At 38.3% G+C, this 13,348-nt stretch overlaps 1 protein-coding gene across 1 annotated transcript in view; it reads left to right on the plus strand.

Annotated features, from left to right (window-relative positions):
* The window catches only part of Adgrl3 (adhesion G protein-coupled receptor L3), a 748,011-nt gene extending 735,427 nt beyond the window's left edge, over window positions 1-12,584 (plus strand). The window contains exon 27 of the mRNA XM_013112022.3: window positions 12,366-12,584. Within this exon, the coding sequence (XP_012967476.1) occupies window positions 12,366-12,442 (77 nt within the window). The 3' untranslated portion in view covers window positions 12,443-12,584. The remainder of the gene's footprint in view (window positions 1-12,365) is intronic.
* The last annotated feature ends 764 nt before the right edge of the window (window positions 12,585-13,348 follow it).

A 13,348-nucleotide genomic window follows, 5' to 3' on the forward strand; every position in this document is an offset into this window, starting at 1 on the left:
GCCTAGGGTCAAAACTGAACACAAAGAAACTCCAGACCATCCCACTAGTCTCTTAAATACTTGGTTCCTGGGAACTGTTTGGCCACAAAAGAAACTCCAGGGGAGATCAAAACCTCCTCTGTAGTCTCCAGGATACAGTTCTGAAAACTATTGGTATCTATGAACAACAGGCCACCTGCAAGTAACAAGACAAAGTCATAGAAACCACAGAATATTCCCTCTTAGCACTGACCAATGAGAATAATTGGTACACAGATATTGCATGCCTAACTATGACTTTGAAAAATTCTCCTAATTGTTCCCAAATGTCAGCCAATCAGAAACCAACCCATACCTACTGATGTAATCCTGTATCTTTTGTCTTTAAAACCTAGCAGTAGATAGGGAGCTTCACTCCCTCTGGAGGCTGCTGTGTCAGATAGCCAGATGGGATCCCTGTCATGGTTGGATGAACAATTAAACCTTGCTTTTGCAGTTCGGTGGGTCTGTCTCCCTGGTGGCCTCTGGGGAATCTTCGAAACTTGGCCACAACAGTCTATAGATGTTTGTATGAGGTTGAGGCCTCATGAACGGGGACTGTTCACTTTGGTATATCTGCTAGTTTCATCCTTCATCAGCTCATGTTTGTCCAGTCATGTTGGTGAGACTTTATGGGTACAGCTACCAACATTGCTTGGAGACACAATCTCAAAATAAACTCCCTGATTCTTTGACTCTTACAGTCTTTCCACCTCTACCTCGGCAATGTTCTCTGAGCTTTAGGTGGGGGGTTGTTTTATAGATGAATCCATTGGGACTGGGCTCCACTATTCTGCATTTTGATTGGTTATGATTTTTGGTAACAGTTTTTGTCTGTTGCAAAGAGATGCTTCCTTGAAGAAGGGTAAAATTTTGTTTTTTTTTTTCTTTTGAAGTGTTCCCAGTAATGCTACAAGCCACACACAAATAAGTATCTCATTGAATAGTCTCATTAAAAACATCAGAAGTTTTCAAATCTGAGACTCAAAGGCTTGGGCATGTACCTGGAGAAATTACTTTTTATTTCTGGCAGATTTAATCTAAAACAAACTACTGGGGTGACCATCATAAGAAAAATAATAGCAATCTTCAATTAGAATAAGTAAATGCTAACTGTGATTTAATTACAAATAATTGAAACTTTCCACATTGAAAATTCAGTTGAAAATCATTGTTTGATTAAAGTCATACTAGATCTGGACATCTAATTTTGGATATATGGAGTTAAAATGAGATGATAATATCATTGTGTATAGTCTTTATATTAAAGCAACTGCATAATTTTCATATTCTAAGTTTTGAAGATGATGGGATGATCAGCCCTTCCCATTGCCTGTCATTTTGCATGAATGTAGGCAAAATACAAAATCAACATACGCTTTAATCTTCCTCAAAAGAGTATCAGCTTTAGGTACAACCTAAAATACTAAAGATTAAATCACACATGGGCTTATATAGTTGCCTGTCCGAAGTGCTTGAAAATGCTCTCAAAGCAGGGAGTGCTTAAAAAGGATTATAACTCTCAAGACTATTGTAACAACGCACACTGTACTACAAATAAATCCTGATGTGGCTGTTGCAGAAAATAGGTGCCGTAAAGAGCAAGCTTTAGAGGGAGACTGCAAACTGTGCATGCACGGAATAAGACTCTTTTAATTAAATGAGCTGCAGCTCAGATGTCTCCAGAGTTTTAGAATGCTACTCAGCAATTATGTCCCCGTTGAGATTTAATTATCCCATTAGACACTTATTTACTACTACATATTAACTTACAGTCCGCCATTAGAGTGGATACACTAATAAATACATAACCATTGCTAGATAGGCATAGCTTAGCCAAATGATTATTCACATTTATTCCACAAGCATTTAATAAAATGTCCAGAACAATGCATTGCCAGTTGAAGACAAACAGTATTTTATATGTGTGTGTAAATGTGTATGTACATACATTTATATGTATATACATTTTAATGAGAAGGATGAACTAAATTAACATTTTTTGGCTACTGTATATTATCTATTCTCTTTTGTAATGAACATTACACAAATCCACCCACTGAGAAGTTCAATTTGATCCATATGCTTCATGAAGAGATCTTAAAAAGGGACAATAATAGATACGAAGAATCCCAAGGGGCACTTATTTGAGAGAGAAATGATTTTTATTGAAATTGTTCTTTGATAATTTCATAATATATGTAATGAATTTGGATTATCCTCACCCTCTCTTTTCCTACATAATCTGAAAAGAGTGGTTTCCTCTGCCATTTACAAGAATGCCATGTTTGGAAGTTGACTGTGTTTTATTCCTAGATCCTTTCTTTGCTCTTTTAAAAATGCACAGTGTAGTGGACTTCTCCCAAGTGAGCTGAGATCCTTTGCAACTGAAAATTTGTCCAGGCGTCATCATTTCTCTTTATAAGCTTCTTCAGCTCTGCCAGAATCACAGTCACCTTTCTCACTTATATAACCTCTCTAGTAACAGTTATATTTCTCAGTCCAAACCTACTTCAGATATGTCACCATCCCTTACTTGCAATAAGCTGTGTGGTGCCACCCATTTCCATGCTGGAGTTTTCATGTTCATTCAGTGTTTTCTGATGCAACAAGTTGCTGTTAAGGAAAGTGTGTTCATATCTCCTATCCACAGATTATGTTGTTTCCCTCTTATTCCCTTTATGCACCGTGGTCTTATCTGGAACCTTGAAATAAGACAGCAGAACTGCCAGAGTTTTGTTTCCTTCATTGACGATTCGTGGATAGAAGATTTTTTCTTGTCATAGGTCCTACCCAAGCATATAGCATTTTTCATTCCTTATTGTGATTGTGTTTACTTTCTTTTCCCATAAAGGAAACATTTCAGGGCTTCTCTTTGGCATATATAAATTTCCAGCCTCGTTATCCTACTCTTGCGGGATCATTTTTAAATAAAATAAGGGTAGCTTGAATGCTATCACTGCAATGCTGTGACAAATAACTGATGACTGACAGGCTACTAAAGTGAGTAATTGCAGGGAGAAAATATTGTGTGGGGGTGGGGTGATGGTTTGCCTCCTGGCTAGTTGGTCACGAGACTTCATTGTGCTACTCAGATCAATGAAAGATTTATATTTAATGAATCGCTTACTTCTAGAATTTTCACTTAGCAATTTCTGTCTGTAGTAGACTGTCTATAGCTCAAGCTGCAGAAAGTAAAGCAGCAGATTAGGTGTGACTCCTGAATGGCTTGGAGGATAGTTCTCAGAGGAGCTAAGGCAGCATCTAGGGAAGGTGTTGCTCAGCTTTCCTTTCCTTTCTCTTCCTGTTGGAATGATCACTAACTTCAGTAAGCAACCTTGGTAAGAGCAATAACAGCAGACAAGCAAACACTCAGAAACCTATGCACTCAAGATACAAAGCAGACAGACCAGACAAACAGTCATCTCTCTGCAAAGCCTGGTTTGCACACCTCCATTCTCTTTCATTTGAGGAAGAAGTGAATGTTATTCAAGTGTGCTGGTGCATACCAGAAATTCTAGATTTGGGAGGTGAGGGTAAGTTCAAGGACACCCCAGGCTACCTAGAAAAGCCATGTGTCTTACAACAAGAGTGAAATGTAAAACAAATTTAAAAACAAAGCAAACACAAGAATAGTGGTTCTTAGCCCTCCAAATACTGCAACCCTTTAATATAATTCCTCATGTTGCAGCACCCCATTCATAAAATTATTTCTGTTGCTACTTCATAACTATAATTTTCCTACTGTTATGAATGATAATGTAAATATCTGTATTTTCTGTCAGCCTTTCGGTGGTCTTGAGCTACAAGCTGAAAACCGCTCCCCTAAAACAAAACAAATGCAATCCCAGCCATTTTGATCACTATTATTTAAGCTTTTCTGTCACATGCAACTAACTGCACACCCTCCTTAAAGGAGAGAAGAGCGAATCTGTTAAAATTATTACTTCATTGTTTTGGCAGATATAACAATTACACTGGTTCCTTAACTTGACATGGCTTTACATTTTAGCATTCAACTGTAGTTTTCATTTCAGGGTGTTCCTTCAGATTGCAAAACAGCACAATTGTATTTTTGTCTCCTGTCTTCGTGGATTAGAGTTCAGTGTGGGAGAAATCTCTGCATCCTTCAGAGCCAGCACAGCATGCTCTCTCATTACCACCCTGCAGTTATCAGAGGAACTTCCTCTCAAGTTTGTAATCATGTGAAAACGGCAGCCAAGTACTTAGTCAAAAGACAGTAAGTGTGCTTCAATTAAAGCCCAATAGCAACACAAACCTTTCCTTCTTGACTCATGTATAAAAGCTGTCCAGACTGACGTTTCAGTACACAATTAGAAACCAGTACTAAGTGCGCTCAAGTATCTATGTTTCAATTAAAGATGGAATAAGAGCGGTTTAGACCTATATAAAAAAAAAAGATGAGGCAGAAGTAAAAAGATGGAGAGGATAGAGGGTGGAAGGGAATTCGGGAGAGTGGGAGGAAGTGAAAGGGGCAGAAGTAATCAGTCCCTGAAAAGTTTAATCACAGGCCGTAATAGTAAGCAAACACATTATTAGAAAGTCATCTAAAGCTGGGCATCATCATCCTGTGAATGGGAGATGGTCACATGAGTGAATTTATGAGATCATGCCATCTTAGTGAAAAATGTCAGTACAGTTGTAAATCTCAGTGTTATACAAGGCACATGGCTAGCATGACCATTCCTCTGTAGAGCTGTAAGACAACTGCACTAGTCTTTGTGTTTGGTTTAGTTTTGGAGACAGAGTCTCCTGCTGTAACCCAAGATGGCCTCCAACTCAGAGATCTGTCTCTTCAGGACTAAGATTATAGCATGGCCCACCACACTCAGATGTCATAAATCATTTAATAAGTGTGAAACAAGAAAAAAGAAATGCTTCAAAGCCGATATTGCAGAACAGTAAGCATTCCAATTGTCTCTTCCACCATACTGGGAGTAAAACATAAGGTTTTCCAACACCTTCCAGGAATGTACCCAGATTTTCCAACTGCTTCCCACCCACAACCCCACTAAGCTCCTTGTTCTGTTTGGCATGGAGAGTCCTGGTAAAGGACCTTCTGAGTGCTGGACAATGTGCTTTAGAGCTCTTCTTGACCAAGAACACCCCACTTTCCGTCTTCAAATTCCTCTTGGGAAGCGAATCAAAAACTCTAGCACACCCCATCCCACTCATCTTTCTTGTTTTCTTCCTGACCCTTCAAATATATATCAGGCCTACTATCTGTCTCTTATGAATACATTTTCACAAAAACAGTACAAACTTAATACCTGATAATACATAGTATATTGTTGGCACAATGTCGACTTCAAATGAAAAGAATGAAAGAATGGAGGGATTAATAAAAACAATACCACACAGACATGCTTGTAAGATTTGAATTGCCATTCAATTGTTACATGCTCTTTTGCGATCTCTTTAGGATGTACCAATTTACGCAGATGCTTGCCTTCTTGTGCACCACACATGTACAGAAACACACACTTGCTTCATAAAATTGCACTTTTTTTCACTGAACTAAATTTTAAGTGCAGGCTTAATACATTACTGAGGAAAAATACTCTATTTTCCTAGACAAATTAAAATCCCACATTTGACACCTTAAAATTACTGAACTACATTTAGATTTACCAGTGGACTTTTGATTATGATTGATCAAATTCCCTTCCTTGGCTTTTCATAGTTATGTCTACCTAAAATTGCCGCCAGACAATTCTATAGCATGTAAGTACTGTGTCTACTTCAGCATGTTTTTCTTATATTTTCTTTCTACTCAATAAAATTTAGCTGTAATTTTCAATTTTTCCAAGGAAATGCATAGCTTTCTTGAGGTCACAGTGGTAGATGGAGTCTGCATTTAAAATAAAATCTGCTTGGCTCTAAAAAATCTGTCTTCTATTTACATAGCTTCTTTTCAAACTCCACTTGTTTTCATTCAGAAAGAAAAACAAATCTGTGGCATGTGCTGAATGCCGGGATTTGGCACTGATTCTTAAGACCACAATGCTAAGTAGCTTTATTTCTGACTTTAGAGATTATTGCATTATGTCCTATTGTACTTTTATTCCATATTTCCCTCCAGATAAACTATATATAAATCTTTGTAAAACATTTCATTTAAAATGTTTTAAACTATAAAAGCAGTCCCTTAATATAATACATATATCACTTGCGTACAAACACTGCTTCTAAGATAATTATTGGTTAGATTCATTTTAATCATCTTTTCTAAAACCAGTTATCTTTGGAGTTCATTCATAAAGATCTTAAAACTGGTGTTCCTTAATTCCTCTTTAAAGATTTGCAGAAGGCAAACTTGGCAACTGTTTTAATCCTTTATCTTTTCTATATTATCAGGTATTGCTACATATCAAATTGCCCCCAAAGTTACGGTCTTAGAGCAGGAATTATTAATCCTTTCAACTTAGTGAGGTGGGCTGAGAACCCTGCTTCTGGGAAATGTCAAGGTTATTTGCAAGACTCCACTCATGGGGAGCTTCTGCTGAGCTTCCTTGCTTTCTTTGCCCATATCACTGCTGATGAGATTTGGTTGTTGATGCCTTTTGGGCAGAAGCCATCAGTGTCTCTAGGGACTTCACTTCCTTCATAGCTGTTGACCCTCAATTCTGTACCACTTGAGTCTCTCTATAGAGAAACTTACAGTTAGACAGCTTACTTTATCAGAGAAAGCAAGCAAACCAGAATACACTAGAGGCATACTAGCAAGCTGGCACTCACATGGAAAGCTAAATGGAATAGTTCTGTTCTAATCACATAACTGGATACAATTCTTTTAAAGCAGGTTGCTCAAAGTTGGACTCACCCAACAGGCAAGTGGAAGGGAACAGAACAAGGCACGAAAAATATGAGATAAGAGGCATTGCAGCCTATTGTTGCATCTGCTACAGCTTCCCATCTGTATGATTCTGTTGATGTGTAAAGCAAATGTATCAAAATTAACTCTGTCTGATACAATAGAATTCTGTTGATGACAGCCATTAGAAGTTTACTCTATGTTCAGTACTAGGCTGGATCAGCACTGGTTTCACTTAGTCTTTTTACAAGATTGCTATAATGATATTACAGATAAATTTATATGGTTTGAAAAGATATTTCAGTTGGTAAAGTACTTGCCCTTCAAAAGCATGAGAACCCAATTTTGGATTCCCAGACCCCATGTAAAGCTGGTTGTGGTAGTGTATATCTCTAATCCCTGTGTGCCTATGATGAAGTCAGAGTCAGGAACAGGACAATTCCTAGAAACTCGGAGGTCAGTTAGTCTAGTGTTTGGAGCAGCAAATAAAATATATTATTTCAAAAAAGATGAAAGTCAGGGCTGACATCCAAGGTCCTCTATCATGATACTTGTGCTCTGTCTCACAGATACCATACACATGAACAAAGATATTTCTAAAAAGAGTTTAAGAAGTTTAGTAATTTTCTCTCATTCTCTTTGAAGTAGTTGGAGCAGTGAGGATAATACAAGTAGCAAGAACTGGCCAGCCATGATTGGTGTTGCCATACTACAGCTAAAATATGTTTATATACATTTAAGAAAAATATACAGTCTTTTGTCTAAACATTGTAAACTAGCAATTCTCTAATTAATGTGTTTATAACTGAATTTCAAGACCAAATAATCTTCTAAATAGAACTTTAAAATCTCTGGGGGAAAATGGCAGCTATGAGTTAATGTTCATATAAACACACTATGCAGTTAGGCTCTGCCGCACAGAACTCTTATAAGTCCACATCAGTTATCACTGAGGAAAAGCCTGAGCAGCCTCTTGCAGATAATTGTACTGACATCCCTACTTCATTACTTTTAATAGAATTGAATTTGTGGTACGCATGCCAGCATATATGAGCTCTACCTTCAGAAGGAAGACATGTCAGGTGTCCTTATTCTCTAATGGATGGACAGCTTTTGGCAGGAGGGTCGCTTTAACGCATGAAGGACATTCTCTCAGCTAAGGGCTGAGCTTTAATTAAAGTGAGATAAATTTTAAAATGGTTTCAGATGATCCCCTCTATCTAGCTTAACTTTAAGTGAAAATGTTAAGATGACAGAAAGTGGTAACAGAATACAGTTGTGTGTGCAAGTTTGCCATTCATGTCAATGAATATCTTTACTTGCTAACTGCTTCACCTCAAAGAAGTAAAACATTCGGTAATGTACACAGATAGATACTAAACATGGTGTAAATAGACAGATCATAGAGAGATAACAGATAACTTATATGTCTTAGTTAGGGTTTCTACTGCTGAGACAAAACACCATGACCAAAATCAAGTTGTGGAGGAAAGAGTTTATTTGGCTTATACTTCAGTATTGCTGTTTATCACAGTCTTATGGGGTTTTTTGTTTGTTTGTTTGTTTGTTTTGTTTGTTTTTGGTTTTTACTGCTATAAAGGGACACCATGACCACAGAAACTCTTATAAATAAAAATATTTCCTTGAGGTGGCAGCTTACAGTTTCAGAGGTTCAGCCCATTATCATCAGGACAGGGAAGGTGATGGTGTGCAGGCAGATGTGGTGATGGAGCTGATGGTCCTACAACCAGAAGTTGACTGACTGACCATCACACTGAGTGAGGCTTGAGAAGAGAAGACCTCAAAGCCCAGTCCCATAGGAAAATACTTCCTCTTACAAGTGCCACTCCCTTTGGGGGTCGTCATCTTTCAAACCACCACATTCCACTCCCTGTGGGTGTGTCAATTGTTATTTTATTTGATTAGAAGGAAAATACACAAAGGACAAAGAGAAAAATTAACATCACACCAGAGATAGCTACTGTCAATTTTTTTTCAGAGCTTCTCATTTTATTTTTATTTTTTTCCTTTTTATTTAAATTTAAATTAGAAACAAGCTTGTTTTACATGTCAAATCCAGGTCCCTTCCCCTTCCCTCCTCCTTTGGCCTCTACCAACCCCCTACCCAGTCCCTTTTGCCCAGGAAGGGTGAGGCCTTCCATGGGAAATCTTCAAACTGTCATATCATTTAGAGCAGGGCCTAGGCCCTTCGCCGTGTGTGTCTAGGCTGAGAGAATATCCCTCTAAGTGGAATGGGCTCCCAAAGTCCATTTGTATACTAGAGATAAATACTTATCCACTACCAGAGGCCCCATAGATTTCCCAGGCCTCCTAACTAACACCCACATTCAGGGGGTGTGGGTTTCCCAGCTATCAGTCTGGGATCCATGAGCTCCCCCTTGTTCAGGTCAGCTGTTTTTGTGGGTTTCACCAGCCTGATCTTGACCCCTTTTATAGACATACCTTAATACAAAAAAATGCATTCAATCTAACTTTAAAGGTCTTTGTGATCTATAATAGTCTCAAACTTGTTTTAAAGTCCAAAGTCTCTTCTGAGGCATGTGACAATCTCTTACCTGTAATCACCTGTAAAAATCAAACTCAAAAAGCAGATCAGATACTTCCAACATATAATGTCACAGGCTATACATTACCATTCCAAAACACAGGGAAGGGAGCATAGCAAGGAATTACTGGACAACAGCAAGCCGAAAAACCAGATTTGTTTACTGCAACACATTTCTATCTCTTGGGCTGGTTTTACTCCCTATTAGCAGCTCTCCTTGGCAGGTATTCCTCAACTCTGCCATCTCTAGTATCTTCTCCAAGGCAACCCAGGCTTCCAGTTCACAGCTGCATGCAATGGCCTCTCGACTAGGCCTCCTTTCAGGGATACCCCTGACACATGCCTGGCTTCAGTGGCTTTTTTTTAAGTGCATAGGCAAATTCCATAGCCCATTTCTCTGTTCTTAACACTAAAGCCAGAACCACCTGTCTGAAGATGCCATGTTCTACTGCTTACTGGGGCTGGAACATGGCCCTCCTGTTTAATAACATCTTTGCCAGTTTTCTGTTTTCCTTCGCTGCTTAAACTTGGCTCTCTTTGAACTTCCTCTTTCAACTAGACTGACCTCAAACTCAGAGACATACCACCCTTTGCCTTCCCAGTGTTGGAATTAAAGGAATGTACCACCACACCCAGCTCTAAGATTTTTCTTAGTTTCTTTTCACAAGTTTGAAACTTAGCTGGGTGGGATCTTGCCCTGAGGTCACCACTCCCTACATTACATTTCTCAATCTGTTTATCTGCTTGAAGAGAGGATTTAGCTCCAATTCCACTTCTTCATGTTCTTTCTCTCTTCAAAATTTGCATTTTGTAATTTACCCTGCCCGGCTTGCTCCTCTTTATTCTAAATCTCCATTAGAGTAACCGATAATATCCACATGACAGAGCATATACCAAGCTCTTTTGAGATTTCTTGCCAAGAGAATTAATCTGAAACTCTTCACTTTAGCCTCAGGCAGACTCTTTGGACAAGGACATAATGCAGCTCTCAGGTCACCAAAATATCACAAGAATGATCACCTAATAGTGCCACACCCTTTAGGGGCCATTTTCTTTCAAATCACCACAATCACTGAAGGAAGTCAAACCCTGTAGGTCCCTAGAGGCAGGAACTGATGCAAAGGCCGTGGAGGGGTGATACTAACTAGCTTGTTTTCCCGGGCTTGCTCAGCCTGCTTTCCTAGAGAATCCAGGATGGCCAGCCCTGAGTGGCACTACCCACCATTGGCTCGGCCCTCCCCCATTGCTCACTAATTGAGAAAATACCTTACAGTTGGGTCTCATGGAAGCATTTCCTCAACTGAGACTGCTTCTTCTCTGACAACTCTAGCTTGTGTCAAGTTGACATATAAAACCAGCCAGCACATCATATTTAAATATTTTATCAAAGATTGCTCTTTTACTCTTTTTCCTGCACATGGTCTCAATCAATTTTATGTAGGTTTGTCTTGAACTTGTAAACTAAACTTATATTCCTGCCTCAGCCTCCCAAGTTCTGAGACTATGTAGTTAAAATAACTGAATATTGTTTCCTAAAGAAAATATTTCTATTATTTCTTAATATTTTTCTCTTTTTTTCTAAATTCTGTATTTAGGAAAGCAAATGATACAAGAGTCTTTACTTCATCTTTATTGCTGTAGAGGATTTCTTTTTTCAACCAGAATGTTATAACTTGTACAATGAACTAATGATCACCATTGGATAATTTCCAGTTTTAGGACTGGGACACCAGTGTTATCTATCTTCCTCTATGGGTCCTTTGTATATGTTTGCAAGAATATTTAAGTTCCTTACCTTTTTGCTATATAAGGTCAAATTAATTTCAATTTGATTGAATATAAACTATTTTCAAAAGTGAGTGTACTTGCACCATATAAGTGTCTGTATTTCTCTTTCTCACACCTTCAAATGCTGCTATTTTGTTTTCTTTTTAAAATTGAGAAATATTCCTAGTTTCATTCAGAACTTTAGAAGTATATGTTCCAGCAATCTCCCATCTCAGAATACCTGTGATTGTAGGCACATGGTACCATGCTAGACTTCTCTTCTTCCTCTTAATCCTCTTTCTGTGTCTCTCATTTCTACTCTTATTCTCTTTATCATTCTAATTATTTTCTGTTGTAGAATATTAGTTGAAGACATGTTACATTTGTTTATACTGTAGAACATTTGTTAAATGATGCATTCTTTTATGTTGCATTTATTTAACTCTGTGAACCTGTGTCATTTTGCCTGTCTCAAACACTTGATTGACCTAATAAAGAGCTGAATATCCAATATTTAGGAGGGGGAAAGGATAGGCAGGGCTGGCAGGCAGAGAGAATAAATAGGAGAAATCTTGGAGGAGAAGATCAGGGAGTGAGAAAAGCAGAAGGAAAAGAGGACATCAGGGTTCAGTCACCCAACTACATGGCAAGCCGTGGAGTAAGAAGTAAAGAAAGGTATATAGAATAGAGAAAGATACAAGCCTGGAGGCAAAAGGTAAATTGAATAATTTAAGAAAAGCTGCCTAGAATCAAGTCAGGCTAAGGCCGAGCATTCCTAAGTAAGAATAAGTCTCAGTGTATTTATTTGGGAGTTGGGTGGCGGCCCCCCACCCCCAAAGAGTAAAGAGTAAAAACCAACAACAAAAATCAAATTTCGAGGTTCAGTTATGCTGGCAGCAACATCCTACTGGTTTTCATTTTAGTTTGTGTGGTGTTTTAATTGTTAAATTGGGCATATTTTAGAATACTTGCCAGTAATTTTGACATTGATACATGAAATGCTTATTTGATCTTTGTTACTGCTTCAAAACTAGTACTTCATATTTTCTGGACCTCAATTCATACTTATATAAACTGAAACTGTCATTTTCATTTCATTACTGTTTCATTTAACTTACAACAAATTGATGAATATACCTTCTGTATTTTAAAGTGCTCACCTGACTTATTTTGGTTTAGGGATACCTTCCAGAAGCCCTCCTGTGGTACACTGTGCAGATCCTTCCAGCACCAGGACACAGAACCTATGGACCTGAGGCTGAGCCACCACCTACATTATCCTATGGTACCTGGCAGAAAAAATATGCATACATGATGAAGAAATCATGATTATAGTATTTAAATGTAGAAATGTGTATATTGAAAATTTTCTAATTAAACTTCATAGTTGTAAGCAGAGGTTTAAGTTCTTTTAATTATTTACTTTTAAATAATTTTATGCAATATTGTGCTCTCTCCTCCTCCTCCCTCCCTTCCTCCCTCCCTCCCTCCTTCCCTCCCTCCCTTCCTCTTCCTGTCTCTCCTTTCCTCTCCCTCTCTCTCTCTGTCTGTCTCTCTCGGTCTCTGTCTCTGTCTCTGTCTCTGTCTCTCTCTCTCTCTCTCTCCCTATCAAGTCCAATTTGTGCTGCCCATATTCTCTTGGATATGTGGCCTTCTATTGGGACTTGATGGTGTACTTACTAGTGGTGACTTTCTTAAGGAAAACTAACGCTCCCTCTCCCAGAAGCTTCCAATGCCAATAACTCCTCAGCTAGGGGTGGAACTTCATGTTCACACCCTACCCCCAGGCTTGGAATGGATTGGTTCTTAATACTTAATGAGAACACAGCTCTCTCTCTCTCTCTCTCTCTCTCTCTCTCTCTCTCTCTCTCTCTCTCTCTCTCTCTCTCTCTCTGGTCAGTTACATAGTCATTGACTCACAGATACAAGTATAAATTTTAAAAGCTTCTTACTTAAGAGGATCAGAACTTCTCTATGTAGCCTATTATCAACCCATAAATATTATTGAAATATCATAGGAGAATATTTAAGGCTCCTGTTTCATGTATTTCAAAATGTAGGGGTGCATTTCAGCACATCTGATGTCCCTTGTCTTCTAATTCCCTGTTTATATTGAATATACATATGTATATATGTATAAATATATATTGTAATGTAATATC

This window comes from Mesocricetus auratus, unplaced genomic scaffold (assembly GCF_017639785.1).
Source record: "Mesocricetus auratus isolate SY011 unplaced genomic scaffold, BCM_Maur_2.0 Super-Scaffold_100006, whole genome shotgun sequence".
NCBI classification, from domain to species: Eukaryota; Metazoa; Chordata; class Mammalia; order Rodentia; family Cricetidae; genus Mesocricetus; species Mesocricetus auratus.